Source organism: Vanessa cardui, chromosome 26 (assembly GCF_905220365.1).
Source record: "Vanessa cardui chromosome 26, ilVanCard2.1, whole genome shotgun sequence".
Classification (NCBI taxonomy): Eukaryota; Metazoa; Arthropoda; class Insecta; order Lepidoptera; family Nymphalidae; genus Vanessa; species Vanessa cardui.
In genome coordinates, this window is record NC_061148.1 from 7,357,392 (window position 1) to 7,382,028 (window position 24,637).

Below are 24,637 nucleotides of genomic sequence, written 5' to 3' on the forward strand. Positions count from 1 at the left end.
ACGTCGTCCGCGACGAAAAAAACGAAAATAAATTTGTCTATGCCTTGTATGGACTTTAAATTGTGTGATTTTTTGTTGTCTGTGAAATTTCGAAATTGGAACTGTGATTCGATTCGTCGTGAGCTGTGTCGTTTTGTTACGAAAAATTTAAAATTATCTATATTGTCTATGGGGCCATTTTTGCATTTATATTTAAACTTGTGTATTATCTGTGGCATTTTTTAACCATCGCGTTGGACGCGTTGCTATTTATTTTTAATTCCTATATTATCGCTTGATGCTGTTACTTTTTATGACAGTTCGGACGTGGTTGAGGCCGTACATACCACTGGTTTTAGGCGTGACGTCATGCATATGGGGTGTTGCCATACTTGTCTACCATCAAATTTATGGCTGACAATTAATGATATAGTTATACTGGCCAGTAATATTTTATTATTATTTTTATTTTATGCATTATTGCATATTAATTTTATTTATATACAGAATGTATGAGAAATCATATTTGTATTTAATGGCCATGTGTAATAAAAACGATATTTACATGTAAATATTTAAGCAATAATATTTTCATGTATTTTTTTTTTCGCACCAGTAGGTGTCAATAACATCTAGTCTTGAATAAAATTAGTCTAGTCCTAAAACAATTACCAAAGATATTGATAAAATAATAATTATATAACGCCTCTACCACACGAACTAGTCAAAACTCGAATTCATATATTACGTTTATAAATTAATTTTAAAATTGGAATGTTAGCTTTTAATTATTTACGAATACTTCGGAATAATTATTAAACATCGGTTAACATCGGACACAATCGTGTACTTTACGTAATCGATTAGCAAAAGTTGAGCGAATATACTTGCAATTTTAAACTTTATCTCAAAGTAAAAAGGATCAATGTTTCAAATATAGCGAGCGAGCCAAATCAAATCGAGGGCATTTTCATTTCATTCATTCATTTACGATATTGTACTTATGGAATCATACAGAGCAGATATAACCCCACGTCGGATTTAGTTTTTGTCATTTATGATTTTTAATTTTGTTATGTCAAATTGAATTTGGAAACTATACTTACCGTCGAGATGTAGTCGGTCATGTTCGGAAATACGATGTTAGCCGATCTATAATATTTATTCCGAAGTACTGTAATATATATCTAAAAAGCCGGTTCCTATACACAATTTTTTTCTAATAGTTCGAATACAGACATGAACGATATCTACTTGAAAGTTTTAATACATCTTTTCAAATAAATTAAATTTATTTATTTGCACAGATTGATTTTTTATATCAGATTACAAACATTTCATCTATAGAAAAATAGTTATCCTTAGCATGTCTTTTTTATTGTCTACACATAGTGGTGGCTTTTATGAACAAGCCAACCTATGTAGGTATCTCCTATTCATCTGATATTCTACCGCTAAACAGCAATACTAAATACTGCTGTGATGGATGAGTAAGCTAGTGTAAATACAGACACATAACATGCTAAGGTATACGTATGTGCATAGATGATGTGAGGAATAGTTAATATTTCAAACCACCAATCTATAGGAGGTGACGTCACCTACCTATATCTTATTTTTTTTTTCCAAAAGTATTTTTGCAAGTATATTTTTTTCTATTTTACTTATATTCTCGTTGATACCTCCAATTATGCTAGGGGCAGCGTCAACAAAAAACAAAGCGTCAGCATAAATATCAAACTAAGTTTACATTGCTAAGTACAAATATTATGTACTTAATTAAATTCTTATTTATTTAGTGTTGTAACATTATCATTCTATTGTTTAAAGTATTAAGAGGTATAACTACAGTGTACGAAGCAGTATTAAATAAATAAGGTCTTTTAACAAAAAAAAGTTTGTATAGGAACCGGTTTGTAAATTTTTCAGCTTATTATATGAAAGTGACAGCAGAATGCAGATTATTATTTTAGTTTTAAGTTTTTTGTTACGGTCAGTTTATAGTCAGTTTTATCATTTATAGAATCTCAGTGCATTTTACTTATTTTTTTTGTTACCGATGGTACATTTTCTAACAAATGAGACTTAATTAAAATTATAAAGTATTACTTTATTTGGACTGTAGTTATTTTGTATGTTATTGTACAGTCAAGTACATAGTTGTACTTTTAATACCATTTTTGAAATAAGCTTTTATTGAGCTTAGAATTGATTTCTTTATTGCATTTTTAATCTTTCTTTTCTTTTACTTTTAATTATGCATCATAATACGTTGTTTATTATGATGTTCATAATTTTTTTTTTTTAGTATTAGAAAGATTTTTTCTTTCGTTATTTATATAACTTATTGAGAAAAATTTGCACATGTTAGTATAGTCAGCAGAAAAATGATACATCACTTTTATTAAACTAAGTATTTAAATATGTTGAACGATTTTCCTCTTTTTTTTTTGATAGAATTTGATCAAACTGTTACCGAAAAGTGTGTGAGTGAGTTACCTCAAACCTACCTATGAGATCAGACGCCATTTATAAAAGCTGCTCCACCACGATACCTCAGAGGTATTAACAGTTAATCAAACAGTATTACTTATATGTATTGTACTCAAAAGAGGAGTAAATATAAATAAACAAAAATAATATTCCCTTGGATCTATCGATCAGTGACGTCATAACAACTCAACGTCAAATTTATTTATTCATCATTTTTCTAACCGTTCCATTGGAGTATATTCTTTTTTTTTTCCTTTTTTTTAATATATTATATAGTTTTTTTCTAGAAGTTTCTCTGTTAGAAAATGTTACTATCGTTGCATTATTTAAAAACGTTTTGTGTTTATAACTGACGTGATACATTTACCCTGCATTTAGGTTGTTGTGACTTTGAGATATTATTCTAAATAACGATATCTAAACTCAAAGATTTTTTTGTTAACTGTACTAAATACCATAAAGTTTAATACAATAGTTGTTGTATGTGAAAGTTATAAGGATCATAATGGCTTATCAATGTGATTTGGATATATGACATTTTTATAAAATTTGAGTTTTGATTTTGTTAATAAATAGATCTTAAGGTCGGACGTTTTGTAAATGTGACAAACATGTGTACAGTTTGATGTAAATGTACATAATTTTATATTAAACTTTTGTTGTATTCTCTTGTTATTTATTTTGTTTTTTTTTTTTAAACGAGAAAAACCTTTAATGATTTTACTTTTCTAAGTTCAATCGAAAGTAAAAAAAATTGTCTATGTATTGTATTTGTCTATGACAAAGCGATTAAAGTTGTAAGTTATGCGCAAGCAGCGAGGCAGGGCTCGGCTAAATCGTCGAGCTACTGGAGCGGTAAGGAAGAGAACGGTTCGTGAAATTTTATTAAGTTTAAAACATCATATCGTTCATAATATGCGTCCTATTAGAAGTAGATCGTATGTGACTGTGTATGTCCTTATCTTGTTTATGTATCTGTTGGTGGATTGTAAATAAATAACTGATAACACGTTATATAGAATTATTTAAGAGCCGAGATGGCCCAGTGGTTAGAACATGTGCATCTTAACCGATGATTGCTGGTTCAAATCAATGTGCTTAATTTGTGTTTATAATTCGGTGGTGAGGAAACCTGCGTGTGTCTTATTACTACATGTGTATTCCAACAACCCGCATTAGAACAGCGTGGTGGAATATGTTCCAATCCTTCTCCTCAAAGGGAGAGGCTTTAGTTCAGCAGTGGGAAATTTATTGAATAATATAATAGTATTATACAATATTTAATTAAGATATTATGAATAGAAATGTTTTTGGACTTAAGCTTCTATGGACTTAAGCCAATTCGATTTTTTAAATATAATAATGTGTTTTTTTTATTTATTTTCACATTCACCAACGGATATTGCTCACAATCAAAAGGTTTCCATGGATTTCCTGTCTTTGTGCTGCGTTTTTAGTTAATAACTAGTTTTGTATTCGTTTCATTGTAAGTACGAGCAAGTGTCAGAGAAAATTATATAAATAATGAATTTTATATGCGCTATCACTGTTTTGTGGGTCTCTAATTATTTTTTTATATGTAAGCTAATTGTTATTTTTTCCTATAATTATTATTATATAGTTTATTTTTCCAAATGCTGTTTGCAAATGTACAGTCTGAGTAAGAAAACTTTCGTCAGTTTTCAAATTGATTCCTTTATCAAGTCTTAAACTCTTAGTACCTTTTGAGTTTCAACATCAAATCATTGCGACGCAATATGACATTCTCAATCGGTAATGTCAGATAATCGCTCATACTGAGCACGCGAAAATAGATCTTAAGGTGACGAACCTTTGCTTACCCCGAATGTACCTCAGTTATGTTAGTTGGTTATAAAAAAAAAGAAATATAAATGTAAGTTTGACTCCGAAACAGTGATGTCATTAAACTATTCGATTAAATTTAAACATTTCAAAACGTTATCTTACTTTCATTGTAAATCGCTTTGCTTTTTTGCTTCAGCTTCTTGCAGTGGCATGGATGTGACAGAATACAGCCAAATATTGATGAATTAATTGAAACTGTTTAATTAATTATAGGGTTCCGTATAGACATAGGTTCGGATGACGAATATTATGAATGTATAGAATTGGTTCAGTACTATTCAGATGTTATTTTAGAAATTCTATCTTTGTGAGGCTTAAGACTACTTTAAAAAAATTGATCATGTTTTGCTGCGTCCTAAATTAATATATAAACCCTTTGTATAGCATCTCATGTTATTATATTAATTTATTTTGTATAGCTCAAGGCGTTTTTAAGAAAAAACCTTGATAGGTGATTTGCTATCATAAATAAGGATCATGGTATGATGTTTATTGCGGAACCCTAAAAATATAAAAATAGTCTTTTAATTAGGTTTTGTTAAAAAAATTATATTTGAAATTTTAAATATTTGTTGTGATATTAACAATAATGAGAGAATAATATGTCCGTTCATCCTCAGCATATAACGCGCTAAGCGATCTGGTTTTCTTTAACACTTGTTTGTATAAGCACTTAGGTACTAATCTGTTTTTTTTTTTTTTTAATTGTAAACCCTAGTTTTGTAAACATTCTCAGACGTTGTCGCGACATTCACACACACAACTGTATAAAATGATATATACGTTATATAGATTTAAAAAAAATTAAGATATTTTTTTCTATGTTGCTTTTTTATATTTTTGTTGTTTATGTGTGAGTGTCGGAGTGTGGGCTAAGGTTTTAGTTTGTACAGCCGCCCTGTGCATGTCTTAGTCCCTATTTTGTTCACTAAAATGTACGTAAAGTTGGGTGCAGACATTTGTTAATAATTTAGTGTTATAATGTAATGTATAATAGGCATATGTCCGATATATCGAAACTAATCTTAAAATTGGATATCGTCGGAACATCAGATGTCATCGAGTTGATAAACAATTATGAATTTCTTTTTGGTTCGTCATACAAAGTACGGCAACATTAAACTAATATTATAATCGCCCTATCTCTCTTTAACTTTACATTGACCCATCTGTAATAAAGAGATGAAGCGAATGTTGAACCGAATTCGATATCATATTCGTTTCTCTTTCTCGCATATGGTAAAATGTTAAGTCAAACAGAGACAGAGCTATCTGAATTCGGTTATCAACACCGATATTTAATTTAAACATCCGTTACACGACCGGATATCGCCCATGCCTAATATATAATAATTTATTTATGAAACTATTTCAAACACCCGACTATACATATTTTATCGCTATTTTAATATTAATATCATGAAATAGTTTTTAGTAACGTTTTGTGATCGTGGTTTCGGTTGGGATTGGTTTATGTGTTTTTTTTTTCTTATCCTTTAGTTTTTTTTTTATTTTTTTTTTGTCTATGACTAATTAATTGTTTGCATTTTCCAGTCCTCGATCGTCCGCCATCACAGATGAGCTACTTGGAGCAGTTCTTAAAGGATGCGCCAACTGAGAGGCATTATGATAATGTAGCTTCTATGAACAACGAGCAGAAGGTATGTTTTTGATTGCACTTTTTTGAGTCTTATGACTTTTTTTTTTCATCGATGTGTACTTATTAAGTAGGTGTCGTAATTGTGTCTTTGTATTATATTGGGTAGATGTGTTTATATATATAATTAATTTAAGATCATTTTTATTTATTACGTTATCTCTATGTATGCCTTATCGAATTGGTTTCTCCATTTGTAGTCAAAGTTTCATGGCTCCGTAATATTCACATTAAAAGTCTGCATAGATTGATGGAGTATTGAAATAATAAAGATTTATTTAAATATTAACTTTAGGTGTCATTTATCCTTTTTTATGTATATTATTTTTGATGAGTAATGAGTAAACTAAACTAAACTAAAGGAAAAGAGAAGGAAGGCAGTTCTTTTAAATATTCTTCAGTGCGGATTATTCGATAAACATGTATCCTTACGATGTTTTATTACAATTCCGAGCAGGATATTGTTTATAAATAAGTAAGATGAATGCAGATTGGTCCCTCTGGATCGTCAAGACTCCATTTTTGCGTGATGTCTTAGAACTAGCGCGCACTGGTAACTTTTGTCACGGTGACTGTTTCGGCACTCTTGTCGAGTCCGTGAATATGTATGGAGGTGCGCGCACGTTACGACGTGACAATAGGCTATTTGACTGGTTTTTAAAATCCGTTTTATATTATTTAGTAGAGGTTAAGGGACCCAGTAAAAGTTGATTTTTTATTTCTAGTACATATTTGTCGAAAAAATTCATATTAAAAATTCCATATTTAAATAACGCGCGAAAATGATACTTGGACAATATGGCGCTGCAATGGGGTCGGTGACGTCACTTTGCTGTATTTTAATCTGTGGTACATATAGTAGAAAAGCAATGTTTCAAAGAAAGTGACTTCATCATAAGCCCGGCCAATCAGGAGCGTTTTGTGTCACGTGACGTTTGAAAAAATGCATTTTTATTTATTGATTTTTGAATAAATTAAGTATTATTTTCAAGTTTCGTTAGTAAATAACCATTTTTAAACTCATAATATACACTGATTACAATAATTCACGATTTATTTTTCGCATTGTCAAATAGCCTATTGGGTGACATTTGTGTCTGCATCTGTACATATTCACGGACTCGACAAGAGTGACGAAACAGTCACCGTGACAAAAGTTACCAGTGCGCGCTAGTTCTAAGACATCTCGTGAACGTATTTAGGGTCGATATAAATATAGCTAACCATCGCACATCGTAACCGCCACAGCGTAACTGTTACTAACATGTTGGTTATTGGCACATTATTTTATCATTTTTTTGTGTTACATTTTTAATACGATATGCAATCATAGATGTTCCGATCTGATATTTGACTGAGTCTTTTCTATGCTAATATTATAAATACTATAATAAATATCTGGCTGTGCTATTATTTCACGGTTTTTAATTTTTTTTTAAATATATTAATACGATAAAAATATGCAACTTTTATATGCCTAACAAGAAACCGCGGGCTACAACTATGTTACATGTAAATTAGATAAATCAGATTCGTTTTATATATAAGTAAGCTTCATTGTTTCGTATTCGATTTGTTATATAAAAGAATATTTATTAAATGAGCTTAACAATAAATGGCTATTAGGTTGTGTGTTGAGATGACACCCACAAAATCTTCTAAAACTCACTAAAATACCTTGGCCAGTAAAGAACTGCAGTATGCAGTGGATAGAATCTACATTCCGAATCAGTTGTAGCTTTAAGTTTTGCATTTGTGAAATGATGATTCAAAAGTGCTCACTAAAATCTACTTGAATAAATTTTGTGTTGACTTTGAGCGCTAAAAGCGCTGCAAGATCATGCGTGACAGCTGTTATGTTCGCGGGTTTTTTTTCTTTTTTTTATTTCAAATATAGAACAGTTCATAATATTCAGTCAAATATCCGATCTCCACGCTTTAATATCAAGCTTTTGTGTTTGTTTTCTAATAAATAGTGTTATTTTTGTTTTGCTAATTTCCGTTACATTATTGTCGCTTATTCACGTACAGATGTCGCCGCAATACCGTTACAGAAATGCCCAGTATTATTGCAATGCAAAGGTATACATTTTATTATTTTATTTCATGGTTCTTTTTTTTTTAATTTCAATATTGTCGAAAGCCCGCTTTAAGTGTGCTAGTATTTCATTTAGTGTTACCATTTTAACATTAATCTTGTTTTTTTAATTTTATGCGTCTTTTATGTTATGGGTTCGAATAATAATTTGTAATTATTAAAACGAAATATTTATATTTTTGTTTGTATGTTTTGTAACGAAATTTCATCAATTTTTTTTAATACTAATTATTTCACGTGACTAATATTAATAAAATCATTATTAACAATAAAACGGTTTGTGTGCATTCGTGTCAACAATTGTTTATGCATAATTTGTTTACTTAAAATGTAATGTTTTTGTATGTCCTGTCAATCTGTTTGTATGTTTGTGTATTAGTTAGTAATGTATGTTTGACAATCGTCAGCTGATGTACGGGTCGCAGCAGTCGACTGCGATGAGCGGTTCCGCAGAGTCCCAGGACGATATGGAGCAGCGCGCAGCCTCGCCCATCTCCTGCAAGAGCTCGCCCAGTGAGATGTCCACTGTGAGTTATCATGTCTTATATTTGTGGACACTGTTCGTATACAAACTTATTAAGATAGATCGTACTCTGTCGTGAGTTATCAGTTGTGTGATTTTAGGAACCTTTTCTTTATAAACTTATCAAGATAGATCGTACTCTGCTGAAAATCTGTGAGTGTTTTAAATTTTTACAGTCAGTTTGACGAATAGATAATATTGCCTTAGTGTGTTTATAATTTGATTGAATTCAATTTCGAATTGTCAAATAAGATACGATAAGAGATAAGACACGTTGTGTGTCGCTAAGTGACATAATTTTTCAATATGTTAATACATTGAATACTTAATTTTTATTGTACAATAATGTATCTATGAGAGAAATATTGCTTTGCTATTTACAATGCAGTGCAATGCACTACACGATTTTTTAACAATTAATTAAGAATATAAAACGTCTTTTAAGAAATAGAATTGATGATTGCTTTATTCGCTATATTAATTGTTAAGCCTTCTAAGATTATTCGACGTTAAATTTCAAGAGTATTATTATATTAATATGTAAAATAAAATAAAAATGATTAATGGAATTGCATAAAAATGTCGTTACAGTACTCGCTGCAGGACCCGACGCTCGGGCCGTCGGTGCCGGGCAAGCAGAAGGTGCACCAGTTCCTCGTGCGGACCTTCAGCAGCCCCACCAAGTGCAACCACTGCACGTCGCTGATGGTGCGTGTGCGTCTGCGTGTGCGTGCGTGCGGGCGTGCGTGCGTGCGTGCGTGTGCGTGCGTGCGTGTGAGTGTGTGCGTGTGTGTGTGTGTGTGTGTGTGTGCGCGTGCGTGTGTGTGTATATGTGTGTGTGTGTGTGTGTGTGTGTGTGTGCGTGCGCGTGCGTGTGTGTGTGTGAGTGAGTGTGAGTGTGTGTGTGTGTGTGTGTGTGTGTGTGTGTGTCTGTGTGCGTGTGCGTGTGCGTGCGTGTGTGCGTATGCGTGGGTGTGTGCATGCGTGTGCGTGCGTGCGTGCGTGCGTGTGCGTGTGCGTGCGCGAGCGCGTGCGCGAGCGCGTGCGCGTGTGCGTGTGTGCGTGGGTGTGTGTGGTAGTGACGTCACGGTGTGTCTCGCCGCAGATCGGGCTGACGCGGCAGGGCGTGGTCTGCGAGACGTGCGGTCTGGCCGTGCACACGCGCTGCTGCGGGCGCGTGGCGCCGCGCTGCCCGCTGCCGCCCGAGCGCTCGCGCCGCCCGCTCGGCATCGACCCCGCGCGCGGGCAGGGCACCGCCTACGAGGGATACGTCAAGGTGCCTATATATACATATATAAATATAGTCAATAAGGCTAAACAAAATATACAACAACTTGTAAATTCCCACTGCTGGGCTAAAGGCCTCCTCTTCCTTTGAGGAGGTTTGGCTGTTCCAATGCGGGTTCGTGGAATACACATGTGGCAGGATTTCTATGAAATTTGTCACATGCAGTCCTTACGGTGTTTTCCTTCACCGCTGAGCACGAGATGAATTATAAAGACAAATTAAGCACGTGAATCAGCGGTGCTTGCTTGGGTTTGAACCCGCAATCATCGGTTAAGATGAGTCTCTTGAAGATGATACTCAAAATATGAGTACCGTATATAGCGCAGCAATCACAAAAATGCTCAAAATAAATCAAGCTAGATGTTCAAAATTTTTAGGTTTTCTATTGTTTATAATTAGTTTTGAGATGAATGGATCAAACTAATACAAATATTAATTATAATTATTTTACCCTTTGCAATGATCAAAAGATAAATTCCATAATCAGTTGACGCAACAGTTAAATGTAACAATGATTAACTTTATGACTTTTATATACATAGTTTCCTTAGCCATACTTCCATACAATCTGACTATTAAAAAATATTCAGATACATAAAAATATGTAACAGATTAAATAATCATTTACTTTTGACATAAGGTTCCGAAGCCAGGTGGCGTCAAGAAAGGGTGGATGCGTCAGTTCGTCGTGGTCTGCGACTTCAAATTGTTCCTATACGACATATCTCAAGATAGGTAAGTTGCAGTCTACAAATTTTATAATCTGTAACATAAGTTGATCATTCTATGCTTAGCTTATTTTTTATATTGTTTTAATCCAAATGGAATTCTTAGTAGCAATTTTTTGAGTTTTTAATTAATACCATTCTGCGTAACTTAATTCCAATATATAATATATTAAATATAAGAATGACCAAATGTTTTACAATTATTTTTCTTATGATTAAGGTATACGTGATAAAATTCCAGAAACGCGTTACCATCGGTGTGTGTCAGCCAAGTGCTGGACATGCGGGATCCGGAGTTCAGCGTGACGTCAGTGAAGGACTCTGACGTCATCCACGCGAGCAAGCGGGACATACCGTGCATATTTAGGGTGAGGCCTTTGACTTCTTTTTTCTTTTTGTTGTATGGGTTAACGGACGAGCATATGGGCCACCTGATGCTAAGTGGTCACCGTTACCCATAGACAATGACGCTGTGAGAAATATTAACTATTCCTTAAATAGTCAATGAGCCACTAACCTTGGGAACTAAGATATTATGTCCTATGTGCCTGTAGTTACACTGGCTCACTCAACCGGAACACAACAATACTGAGTACTGTTGTTTGGCGGTAGAATAACTGATGAGTGGGTGGTACCTACCCAAACGGGCTTACATATAGCCCTAACACCAAGCATTTATTCGAATATCCAAAAACTGTCTAGTATGTAAACGTATCCGAACGATTTTAGCTGCTGAATGATTTAATAAATTATCAAAATCATTTATGGTTTAATGCTTTCTTAAACTTTAATGTAACATTTATTTATAGATTTTCGATACTAACGGCGTTTACATTTTAAATTACAAATAACAATACATTCATAACAATAATTAATTACTTCAAAGTAAAAAGAAATAAAAACAAAATATTTTCTTGACGCTAATTGAGCAAAGAGTTTAATATTTGATATTTATAGATAAGCATGTTTATGGATTATATACAGTTCCTGATTAATTAGAAATTGGATACTCTATATTAACTTTAAACGATTAATGATTGTATATCGTATTCGTAGATATCAACGTCTCAGCTCGAAGGCGGCAAGAGATTCCACACGCTGATGTTAGCCGAGTCGGAGTCAGAAAAGACGAAATGGGTGGTCGCGCTCAGCGAGCTACACAGGATATTGAAGAGGAACAATTTGCCTGACAAATATGTGAGTACTGCTACGTATGTATGCGACCGATTGCTGTCTTTGATGCCATTATAATCACTAGTTTTAATAAACAACAACAACACCCTGTAAATTCCAACTGCTGGGCTAAAGGCCTCCTCTTCCTTAGAGGAGAAGGTTTGGAACATATTCCACCACGCTGTTCCAATGCGGGTTGCTGGAATACACATGTGGCAGAATTTCTATGAAATTTGTCGCGTGCAGGTTTCCTCACGATGTTTTCCTTCACCGCTGAGCACGAGATGAATTATAAAGACAAATTAAGCACATGAATCAGCGTGCATTAAGATGCACGCGTTCTAACCACTGGGCCATCTCGACTCAGTTTTAATAAAGAAGTATAAAATTGAAATTGGAATCAGCGATTAGGCAAGCACGTAACGATAGTGACGTCATGGGCCCCGCAGGTGTACAGCGCGGCGTGCGTGGCGGAGGCGAGCGGCGCGGGCGCGGGCGCGGCGGCCGTGCGCGGCGCGACGTGCGCGTGCGTGCTGGAGGGCGCGCGCGTCTGCCTCGGCGGCGACTTCGGTCTCGCGCTGCTGGACCTCGAGCGCGCCGAGCTCGTGCCGCGCCGCGCGCACGCGCCCGTGCACCGCCTGCGCTACGTGCCGCACGAACAGCTGCTGGGTTAGTGCCGCGCCCGCCCCGCACCCACGGTTGCCGGATTGGGCGATTTATCGCCATTTTGGCTATCTCGCCGACGAAACGGCGATATAAAAATATGAAAAATCGCTTGTCGCCCAAATGGGCTACATGAGATTTTATTTTGACGATTTTACCAAATATTTTGAGTGGCAAAATTTATAACTTTTGTCAAACAGGTGATCAGTCGATAAGGAAGCAAGTTACGTTTGTTACACAAAAAAACAATAAAACAGAATTTAGATATTCACGATTTCACACAAAGTTTTTTTGAACAATTATTATTAACAAAATAAAAAGTTCGTTCCAAATTTTAACAAAATCCGATCGAATTCACGTCGATTTTGGGCTACTCTGCATTATCGTATGAGGCAGCGATTTTGGGCTCCTCCCCACCCTGGGTTCTGGCGACTACCAAACGCAGACGTCTGGCAACCCTGCCCGCACCTACCGCAGCGCCCGATTATAGCTCGCGTCATGTAAAAAGAACGCTAGCAGTCAACCTGCGCACTAGACTATTTATCGGTCTATTTGGTGGTATGACGTGCGGCGGGTCAAGCGCCGCATGCTTGCCGGTGCGCTATTGGTTCGTCAGTCGACCTTTGCTATCCACGCCGTGTCCACGTTACGTTTGTTCTCAAAATACGATCACGCAAAAAAGTTTTTATTACGAAATGGTTTTATATAGGAAAGAAAGAAATAATATTTATGACGTAAATTGTTTTATGAAGAAAGAGGATGATATTAATACAGTTGATAATAATTTATAACAATCTATAAAATGGTGGTCCGTTTTATAGATTGGCACAAAATGGTTCGAATCTAAATATTAAAAGGTTCAAAAGATTCGGAATTTCTTACTGTCTTTCTAACTAGCGGCAAAAATAAAAGAACTGAATAAAGCCTGCCTATGGTGTGCCTATCAATATTTAATTTGCAAACCCGCGAGCGAGGCTACTTCAAAAATAAACAATATGCCTAGTACTTTCTTGCTCGATAGTACCCATGCGCAAGCACACCCCCTCCGCTTTCTTCCAGCGTTCTTTTTACACGACGCGGTCTATACATGTGTAATAATAATAATAATAAATCTTTATTCATTAAAAAGAGATTGAACAGAGTGGTTTATAGTTTTATAATTGATTTGTACAATATGTGTGTAACTGTCGTGCTAACAGTGGTCATCGCCGGTCGCGGTCGGAACGTGCGTCTCGTGCCCATAAGGGCGCTCGAGTGCCCCGAAGCGGAGAGCGTCAAGCTGGCCGAGGCGAAGGGCGCGGTCGACGTCGCCGTCGGCGAACTCAACTCGTCGGCGTACGGGTTCGCCGTCGTGTGCAAGCGTCAGGTCGGTACAGTGGGAAGCGGGTGGAATTTCACCACCGCAGTGATAACGGTCGAGATGGCCCAGTGGCTAGAGTCGAGATGGCCCAGTGGTTAGAACGCGTGCATCTTAACCGATGATTGCGGGTTCAAACCCAGGCAAGCACCACTATATATATGTACTTAATTTGTGTTTATAATTCATGTTTTGCTCGGCGGTGAAGGAAAACATCGTGAGGAAACCTGCATGTGATAAATTTCATAGAAATTCTGCTACATGTGTATTCCATCAACCCGCATTGGAACAGCGTGGTGGAATATGTTCCAAACCTTCTCCTCAAAGGGAGAGGAGGCCTTTAGCCCAGCAGTGGGAATTTACAGGCTGTTGTTGTTGTTGTTGTTGTTGTGATAACGGGGGCGTGGTCGGCAGAACTCGTGGGCGGTGCTCGTGTACGAGATAACGCGCACGGCGGCGCGGCGTCAGCGCGTGGCTGAGCTGCGGCCCACGGCGCCCGTGCTGAGCGTGCAGCTGCTGCGCGGGCGGCTGCTGCTGGGCTACCGCGGCGGCGTGGTGGGGCACGCTCTGCGCGGCCCGCACGAGGCGCCAGCGGCTCTGGTGCACCCAGACAACCAAGTGGGCGTTTTCCTGGCGCACTCGGGGGCGCGGCCGCTGGTAGCGCGGCCGGCGGGCGCCGATTGGCTGCTTGTGTTCAGCGCGCTGGCGCTGTACGTGGACCGCGCCGGCCTGCGAGCGCGCGACACAGAGCTCATGTACACGGCGCACCCCGTCTACCACGGTGAGCCCCTACACAATATTAATTAGATACACTTTCTCTCTCTCTCTCTCTCTCTCTCTGTCTCTCTCTCTCTGTCTGTTACTTTTTCATGCTCAAAATAAAGAACCGAATAAGTTTAAAAATTAGATCAAACGTGCTTGTATGCGAGATTGGATATAGGTTACTTCTTTTTAACACCTGACGATTAACTTTTATAATATGAGCTTAGCTGTGGCTGTCAACTAGTATTATTTACATAATACGTTCTTAGTGATAATTACATCACCACGTTATTAAATAACCACTTTATGTCTTTGACAAAATATAATCTCTACGTCATGTTAATTTTATGTTTCAGCCATCAACGACACGCATCTACTAATATTCACGACATCACACATCGACATCTACGAGATCGAATCTGGAGAGTGGGTGCAGACTATTAACTTACGTAAGTAGAAATACCAACAATTTTATTTGTTCATATTAGCCCGTAAATTCCCACTGCTGTGCTAAAGGCCTCCTCTCCCTTTGAGGAGAAGGTTTGGAACATATTCCACCACGCTGTTCCAATGCGGGTTAGTGGAATACACATGTGGCAGAATTTCTATGAAATTTGTCACATGCAGGTTTCCTCACGATGAATTATAAAGACAAATTAAGCACATGAATCAGCGGTGCTTGCCTGGGTTTGAACCCGCAATCATCGGTTAAGATGCACGCGTTCTAACCACTGGGCCATATTACCTACGAATTACATGAAATGTTTAAATTAACTGTGAGATTAATTGTATGTCCCCCCGGCGCAGCCAATGCGCGTCCGCTGGACGAAGCTGGCTGGATCGTGTTGGTGGGCGGCGCGGGTGCAGCGTCGTTCCCCTTCTCAGCCGACGCCGCGCCCTACCTCGTGTACCTGCGTCCGCTGCTCGCCCGTGAGTACTGCTGACATTATCTACTCTGTGTCAAAATACACACGGCTGATGAAAATGAATAGAATTGATAATTTCGTGTTGTGCCTATTCTGTGTCAAAATACACGGCTGATGAAAATGAATAGAATTGATAATTTCGTGTTGTGCCTACTCTGTGTCAAAATACACGGCTGATGAAAATGAATAGAATTGATAATTTCGTGTTGAAAGTTATCTAAGAAGATTTTTTATTTTAATTTTAATTTAACTAAGATAGAAGTAAAGATCCTTTGACTGAAGTCACGCTCCTTCTCATTAAACTATCAGAGTTCATTAGTGTTAGTTAACGTTCGTGTTTGTAGGATGCGTTTATGTAAATGAGACGACTGAGTAGAGACAGCAAAAAATGCTTCATTAAAAAATACTTCATTAAATGTTGTTGGATCGCACCGTTGTAGTTGATGTAGATCTATATTTTTTAACGATTTTCTCGTTACAATTTAAATTTCGAACTAGTGGTAACGCTTAAACAAATTAGCAAAAAGTGTGTTAGATCAAATTTCATTTCCTATATATAAAAAAAATATATTTCAATTTCATTTTATTTAGATGTACTTATTGTATCAAAACAGTTAACGTATTTTTTTGCTTTCAGCCGGTCCCCTAAACCTAGAGTTGACGTCTTACGGAACGAACAAGCGTCGTTTCTCGGTGCGGGAACAGTCGCACCAAGCGATAGAGGCTCACAACAGGCTGTAAGTTTATTTACGTAATAATATTATTTTTTTTATGGTATAGATTGGCGGACGAGCATATGGGCCACCTGATGGTAAGTGGTCACCATCACCCATAGACAATGACGCTTTAAGAAATGTTAACTATTCCTTACATCGTCAATGCGCCACCAATCTTGGGAACTAAGATGTTATGTCCCTTGTGCCTGTAGTTACACTGGCTCACTCACCTTTCAAACCGGAACACAACAATACTGAGTACTGTTATTTGGCGGTAGAATAACTGATGAGCGGCTGGTACCTACCCAGACGGGCTAGCACAAAGCCCTACCACCAAGTATTATGTTCATATTTATTTATAATGAGGAGAAAAATAATCATATTGTTCCGTAAAGAATATATAGCCTCCTTGAACCATAGGAGAGGGCGAATAAACAACTTTACATTTTATTGTTGACTTGACTTATATTATCTACTTGAGATTATATTGTTGCAATATCAAAGATTAAGGCTCGAGTCTCTAGTGTGGAGTCTCGAGCCTCTAGCGTGGAGTCTCGAAGTCTCTAGTGTGTAGTCTCGAGTCTCTAGCATGGAGTCTTGAAGTCTCTAGTGTGTAGTCTCGAGTCTCTAGCATGGAGTCTCGAAGTCTCTAGTGTGTAGTCTCGAGTCTCTAGTATGGAATCTCGGAGTCTCTAGTGTGGAGTCTCGAGCCTCTAGTGTGGAGTCTAGAGTCTCGTGTGGAGTCTCGATTCTCGAGTCCCGTCGTTAGCTTACGTACTGCCCGCAGGTCGGAGCGGCGCTCGCGGCTGATCTCGGCGCCGTCCAACTTCGCGCACGTGTCGCACATGGGCCCCGGCGACGGCATCCGCTCGCAGCGGCTCCTCGACCTGCCCACCACGCTCGAGACGGCCGACCGCGACCACCACGACCACCATCAGGTACGCTCGCGCTCAAAACTGTACTATTGGTTGCTACAACGAAAGAAATAAAATTTGATTGTAAATTAAAAAAATATAAATGAATTTTGAAATTGCTATTACGTCACCAATCTTGGAAACCAAGGTGTAATTTCTCTTATGTCTGCAATTACTCTGATTCCCTTACACTTTAAATCGGAACACAATAATCTAATTATATCCGTTTGGTGATGGAGTATATGACGAGACGAGTATATGTAAGTAAATTAGAATACTGGATAAAGTACTATTAGAATACCAAACGCTTGCTCTATATTAACTCTTCTTGAGAATGATACGCTCAGTGTACCGAGTCCAAGTATTATCGAATAACGTGTTCATTTGACGAAACATTTCATCTTGATTTTAAAATTCGAATCGTATAACAACGAATACCGTTATTACCGTTATTGACCTTATTTCATGCGTGTATTAATTAGACGTGATCGTTGCAGATGTTCGGCAGCCGAGACAGCAGCAAGCGCACGTCGCCGCTGACGATATCACATCCCACCGGATCGTACAACGGTACGGTACTGCACTCTGGCGTGTCGCTAAACTATAGACTCAGTGGTCGATAAACTGAGTATAAATGAGTGCATAATTAATGCGTGCGTATCCCGCAGGCTCGTGGCGCGCGCGCTCGCGGGACGCGCCGCAGGAGGCGCCGCCCTCGCCTCCGCACCGCATGGAGCGGTACGCTACACTACGCTATAATACACTACACTACACTACACTATGCTACACTACACTACACTACACACCACACTATACTACACTACACTACACACTACACACTACACTACACTACACTACACTACACTACACTACACTAAGTATAGTGTAGTGTAGTGTGGTGTAATAAACTTCTTTTTTGGTGTAACTTTTTTTTGTAACACTATACTATACTACACTATAGCAAAAAAAATTGTTTATTAAGTTCTACTGTCAAAAGTTTGTATCGAGATAAAAATGCCATGAAGTAGAATTACAAGTAAAAGAAATCTGTGATGTTTATTAGTCGTTGTTTAAAAATATTTACACACAATAAGTCACTCAAAGTTAGTATTGAAATAAATAACTTCATTGTAAGAGCAATAATAAAGAAAATGAATAACAAAACAAGCGAATTATAAATTGAACGAGAAGTTGATACTGGAACTGATCGCAGGTCGCTGGGCGGCGGTTCGTGCGGCAGCGGGTCGGCGCTGGAGCGCTGCCTCACTCCTCTCAGCCTCGGCAGCATGAGCTCTCTGCACGATGTGCTCAAGGTACCCCCACCACACCGAGACCGATGTATTATGGCCTATGGCCTACTCCAGTCACAGTTTGACGACCTTCGTGGTCGAGTGGTACGTACACCGGTTTTCATGGGTACGCCACTCTGAGGTCCCGGGTTCGATTCCCGGCCGGGTCGATGTAGATTACCATTAGTTTTCTATGTTGTCTTGGGTCTGGGTGTTTGTGGTACCGTCGTTACTTCTGATTTCCATAACACAAGTGCTTCAGCTACTTACATTGGGATCAGAGTAATGTATGTGATGTTGTCTCATATTTATTTATTTATATTTATATTTTTATATTTATATTTTAAGTCACATAACAAAGCCAAATTAACAAACTTAAGGTTGCCACACCAATACCGATGTACTGATAGCGCCCTGCCTTTAACCATATCCGGTCACAGGACGAGTAAAAAAAAACAATTAAACAGCCTTAAGGTTAAATTGACACGATATCATTGGTCGAAAGTTTAAATATGGAATTCCTAAAAAAAAGGGTTTATACCCAGCACACACGGCGCAACGCAACTGCAACGTAACTGCAACGAAACCCTTCTGAAATTATTAGTTTGAAACTCGTTTCAATCGATTTCCACACACGCAGCCACCTCACGGCTCACAATCAGTTCGGTTTTCTGAGAGAATAGAAATCTGCAAAATGTCTAGTTCAAGTGATGAAGAAGTTGTGGTTATGTATTTATATCTTCGATAAAGGAGAAGGCGTAAAAGAAGAACTATGTGGATACATCCCTACATTGACATTAATATCAACTGTCGTATGTTTGTGGCTGCATTCTTTATCAGTCTCAGTTCTCCGAGAGTTAGGTTAGCTAGGTAATGTGTTATTATATAAACAAGGATATTTTTCTACTTCTAACACAAATTCAATGCTTTAATTATCATCGTCAGCCATTTTGTTGATGAAAAAGGCGCGAAATCCGAAGAAACGCAAATACGAGTTTCCTGCACGCCGGTTTCAATGCAACTGGTTTGAAACGCGTTTCCAACCAGTTTCATACAGGTTGCGTCGTGTGCGGTCTCTCAAAGGAGTCTATGGCTGAAACTCAAAAGTAACTAGAAGTCACAGTTTCGTTGCAAATGCGTTGCGCCGTGTGTGCTGGGCCTTAAATGTCGACGAAACTGTTGGTTTCACAACTCGTCGAAAACTAGATACACTATCTCGTAGATTGAATATAATATACGTGCGTAGATGGGGACGGATGTCGGCGACGGGGCACAGTCCGAAGACAGCAGCGGTGCCTCCCCGCCGCATCCTGCGGAGCCCTGATGGTGAGTCTTCCAACCTGTTATTCTGAGACATCCTTGCCGACTTTTTAAAGTGATAAACCGAAGCTGTATTAAGTACGCTATCCCAAATTATCAATATGTACTTGTTTCTTATATATATGATCTTTCCGCAAACGTAATTACTTGTAATATCATATGACCGAGTATATATCGAAGCTGTATTAAGTACGCTATCCCAAATTATCAATATGTACTTATTTCTTATATATATGATCTTTTCACAAACGTAATAACTTGTAATATCATATAACCGAATATATTCATCAATTCGTCAAGTCGATTTACATGCACTTGCTTTCTCGGATTGAACTAAGGCGAGAACCTATAGCTCGAATAGCGTCGAATGGCGCGATAGGGAGCTACTTCTATTGGTTGTATAAATTGGCAGTAATCGGTTATATTGAATTTGCCGATGCTACATCTAAGATGTGTCGAACTGCACCTTGTTTGATGTTGTAAGTATTCATCAAGATGTTTATTTTCCAGAAGCCAGCTGGACACGTATTGGAAAATCGATATGTCCAGATTCTACGCTTGTTTCTGTTGAAAGAGGAACGTGTTACGCAATAACCGACCTTATGTTAACGAAATAAGGACGTTAGTTCGTTTACCATACAACGTGATATGTGTATAAGATTATATATTATAAATAAACCGCTAGGTGTTTTAGCTAAGTAAAGGATGTATAAATAAGGACTGAAGGAGAATCTCGTTACAATATAAACAAATGCTAAAAAATACAATCACAAATTATTCTTAAAGTGTCGTGTAAAGATCTTATAATTTTTAAATATGGAATTGACAATAATGTAAATATAAACCTAACGGCGAGCTGCGACCCCCCCCCACACATGACAGGTGTACGCACGCACGTTCAAAGCACGTGCGATCAACGCACGCACGTGATCAATGTGTATGGTTATCACGTGTTTATGATTTATATAAGTGAATAAAATTAATGATGTTTTAAAACACAGGCCAATTTCCACGCCAATCAAATCTTATAAATATTTAAGACAGTTGTTCCTTTAGATTTATGATTTTTATTTCGATATGACGTCATTATGATGTCGTCAATATATTTTAGAATTTATAAGAAAAAGAGATTTATTCCTTAAATATTAGTTTATGATTGAAAAGAAAACAATTGCTGGATTATTATTATTCTTATATACAAATATATTTGAATCAATATATTGCCTTAGATCAAAGATGATGAGATGACGTGATGTCGGGCAGAGGAGACACGACCAGGATTCATATGTGTGGTGTTTGTGGGTCGGAAAGCTTTATATTAATATTAATAAAATTTCGATTCGAACCATTCGAAAACTCGTTGGAAATTCACAGATTGAATATGTACGCGAATGTACACTCATATTAAGATTCCATTTGTGAATATTGTATTGTGTATTTCTTATGAACAAAATTTTGACTAAAAGGAGGCTATTCCAGTAGTTTATAACGTATCTGATCTTTGACTTAGCTGAGACATGTAGTCAGTTAGTTACAGTGATATTGTCATTGTAAAATAGACTGTATGCCGTACGAAACTATATATATATTACAACGACAAACAATTCTTCCATAGTTACAATTAAATTAAAATAGAAACATAAAAAAACCTTAACCTACGTTACATCAATGATAATAGAAAAATATAAAATAATCAAATTTAATCTTATTAATGAACGCGTATTAAATCGGTTATCTCTTTCGCACGTACGTAATGTACGATGCGAGAAAGAGACGGAAGTATGAATTAATTGCTACATTGTTAAATCGAATTGAACCGTATCAGCTTGTTATTAAGTATGTTTTCTTTTGACAGATTAAAAGTGTAACTAAACATAAAGAATTATTTGATCTCGTGAATAGTACGCTTGGATCAATAGAGTTAAGTATTGAATTTTTGTTTATCGATAATATATCGACGTCGATAAATTGTTGGTCGGTATAGTATCGATTAAATATCGATCTTTAGTGTTGCTTAAAATATATCGATGATTAGGTACAGTGTTATGGTATGACGTAACTTCCCAGTTTCCTAAGAGAATTGCGCAACTTATGACTTGTTTTGGAATTAACTTAACCGATGGTCCAAGACGTACAGATTAAAAATAGACCATATTATCAATTGGATTAAGTTCAAATTAATACAACAGTTTTGTGTATTTGACTTTTTTATATTCAAATATATATGTATATTTATATATTCAAGTGTGACAAAACACGTGTTATATATAAAGTTTGGTTCCTAAATATATATATGTAAAAAGTTTGCAATATAAATGTAATTATGATATATAATCTCGGGGTTGGATATGTACCCCCAATAATATTTACTAAGCCAAGGGTTAAATTAATTATTGAATCCACTTACGTCATAATATATAACAAAACATATAAAATATAAACATTTACTTGGAAACAAAAACCCCTTATAAGTACAGAAGTAATTAATGTTGCTATATCATTGTGACTGTTTTTATCCCATTGTTGGTAAAAATAAAGTCTCTCCCTATGATGTGTCGAGCTGATTCCACCATGCTGCTACGATGCGTGTTGGTGGATTCCCATGGCCGAATTTAAAATAAGATATATTCAGATATCCTCAGGAGATTTTCTTTCATCGCCGAGCATGAGAATTATAAGCACATATAATATCATAAATAAAATCAGTGGTGATTGAATTCAGAATCATCGGTGACAATGCACGATATCTAACAACTGAGCCATCTCGATTCTTTCGGTATGTGTCAGATGTAATTCAGCTTCATTATCAACCAATCAGCTGTTTAGCAGTTTGGTAAAAATAATGTCCAAAGTTATTCTTTAAGAAAGCCCATTATTCAACTATGATATACAGATCTAAACAGTTATAACAGTTTATATATTTGCATAAATCTATATTAATAATATTACAAACGTGTAAATAACTCTGTATTTCTATCTGTCGCTCTTTCACGACCAAACAGCTGAATCGAAATTTATTAAATTTGGTATGAAGCAAACTTGAAATTCAAGAAAGGACTTTAATACTATTTGTCTGAAACATGACAACCAACACCATAATAAGCGAAGTCACGGGCGACTGCTAGTAAATAATAATCAAAGAAACGTTGTTTATGATTTTGGGATATATTGTGACGTATCTGTATTCAAGGGGGAGGAAAGGGTCGTTTGAACCCCCATTTCCAATATCAGGTGTTTGAAAATATTTGGCTGTAATGGTATATATGTAATACAAGAATACCTTCCATTATAAGATAATAATATTACGTAGTTAGTATTTTAAATAACATTTAACCCAAAGTGGCTTGTAGGTCAATTAATAACAAGTATATTGTACCGACTCGGATGTATGTCGGTCTGTGCACGCCGAGGATACCTTGTAAAGTTGTACGATACAATTCTATCGTAAATCATTCGTTTTCCAATATAAGCAACTTCTCAGCTCTACATTAGAATGTATACTCTTTGATTTGATGCGCTTTAATAATGATATAATGTCGTGATCATTTACAGAAGTGAAACTTACAGAACGTACAGAAAGTTACAAAGCCGCCTTCAGTTCACGCTTTCACTCGTGAGATATTATATAAAGAAGTTTTACTTCTTGCAAGCTTATCGAATTGCAAGTTTTTTTTTTTATATTTAACAATCATAAATAATACCCGCGGCATATTAAATTATATGATTTAGTATATAAGTTTTAACCAAAACTATTTATTTCGCTTCTGAAAATTCGTAAGGCTATGGAATACTCTGAGGTCGTCGTTTTTAGTTCTACCACTAATGCACCGCCGATTAATGTTTAGATGTTAGTATAAATTCGAGATGACGCCTCTATTTTTTAGTTTAAATATGGCAATTTATTCTTAATACTAGCACATTAGGTCTGTCTGTCTGTATCGTTTACTTAAACTTCATAAACTATGTAATTAAAAGCGTCCTGCGTACTCTTTAAAAAGTCTTAAATCAGGGTTGCCAAAAATAAAATTTTAATTATATTTGAACAGCGTTTTATGTGTTTTATATAAAAGGCAATCTTAGTCTCGTAATAGCTAGGAAAGCTAGACTTGAAATTAATAACCTAAACACTGCCAAAATATGTTTTTATCGAGTGCTATACTAAGCGCTCTACTACACGTGCGGTAAGCAAATGTGACCAATTTACGTAATGATAATAATTAACTTAATTACTTATGACTTACTTGTTTCATTAACAGACCTAATCTTAGGTTCATTTTTTTAATTGAATACACAAAGTATTTTAATTGTCTAGAGTTTTTTTTTATAAATGAAATATTAGTAACCATTTTTTGTAATGTAATGATTTAGTTAATGTACTTTTTTCTCATTGCGATTGTGAATTTTAGTGTTAAGTAGAAGTGTAATTAATTATTAACGATCTAGTCTTTTTGTTTGTTTTTTTTTTATGACGTCGAATACTCGACCGTGTATCGTGTTTAAGGATTAATTTAGTGTCGCTTAGACGAATGAGATTTTTTTTTAGAATAAAATGTATAATATTTTCTATTTTTTTTTTAACAGATGTGACGCTTTCTCTAGCTTCGTTTAAAATTTAAGCTAAAAATTATAATCAATTCTCGCGCGTTGACGACGAACGCATCCAAAGATCTGTCTTATTTATCGACGATGTATTAATTAGTGACGTAAGATGATTTTTTTTTGTATTTTTTTTTATTAATCTTGTACAAGAACTGATTCGTATCGTAATGTGAATATCTTATTGGTGATAAAATTATTCGAGAATTTTAGTGACACATTCCGCTCATTAATGAAAGCGTTCGAAATTTAAATTTAGATCAATTCATTAAAACATTTGAGTCGAAAT

The 24,637-nt window shown here is 36.4% G+C and overlaps 1 protein-coding gene across 1 annotated transcript in view; it reads left to right on the forward strand.

Moving 5' to 3' along the window:
- The window catches only part of LOC124540707 (serine/threonine-protein kinase MRCK beta), a 52,027-nt gene extending 31,166 nt beyond the window's left edge, over positions 1-20,861 (forward strand). Inside the window, exons 27-47 of the mRNA XM_047118385.1 lie at positions 3,289-3,342; positions 5,893-5,999; positions 8,027-8,077; positions 8,501-8,620; positions 9,208-9,324; positions 9,722-9,892; positions 10,545-10,639; positions 10,874-11,000; positions 11,689-11,829; positions 12,255-12,474; positions 13,668-13,834; positions 14,240-14,606; positions 14,944-15,036; positions 15,395-15,517; positions 16,151-16,250; positions 17,017-17,167; positions 17,641-17,713; positions 17,812-17,881; positions 18,357-18,456; positions 19,679-19,758; positions 20,263-20,861. Of these exons, the coding sequence (XP_046974341.1) occupies positions 3,289-3,342; positions 5,893-5,999; positions 8,027-8,077; positions 8,501-8,620; positions 9,208-9,324; positions 9,722-9,892; positions 10,545-10,639; positions 10,874-11,000; positions 11,689-11,829; positions 12,255-12,474; positions 13,668-13,834; positions 14,240-14,606; positions 14,944-15,036; positions 15,395-15,517; positions 16,151-16,250; positions 17,017-17,167; positions 17,641-17,713; positions 17,812-17,881; positions 18,357-18,456; positions 19,679-19,756 (2,525 nt within the window). The 3' untranslated portion in view covers positions 19,757-19,758; positions 20,263-20,861. The remainder of the gene's footprint in view (positions 1-3,288; positions 3,343-5,892; positions 6,000-8,026; positions 8,078-8,500; positions 8,621-9,207; positions 9,325-9,721; positions 9,893-10,544; positions 10,640-10,873; positions 11,001-11,688; positions 11,830-12,254; positions 12,475-13,667; positions 13,835-14,239; positions 14,607-14,943; positions 15,037-15,394; positions 15,518-16,150; positions 16,251-17,016; positions 17,168-17,640; positions 17,714-17,811; positions 17,882-18,356; positions 18,457-19,678; positions 19,759-20,262) is intronic.
- Positions 20,862-24,637: the final 3,776 nt, after the last annotated feature.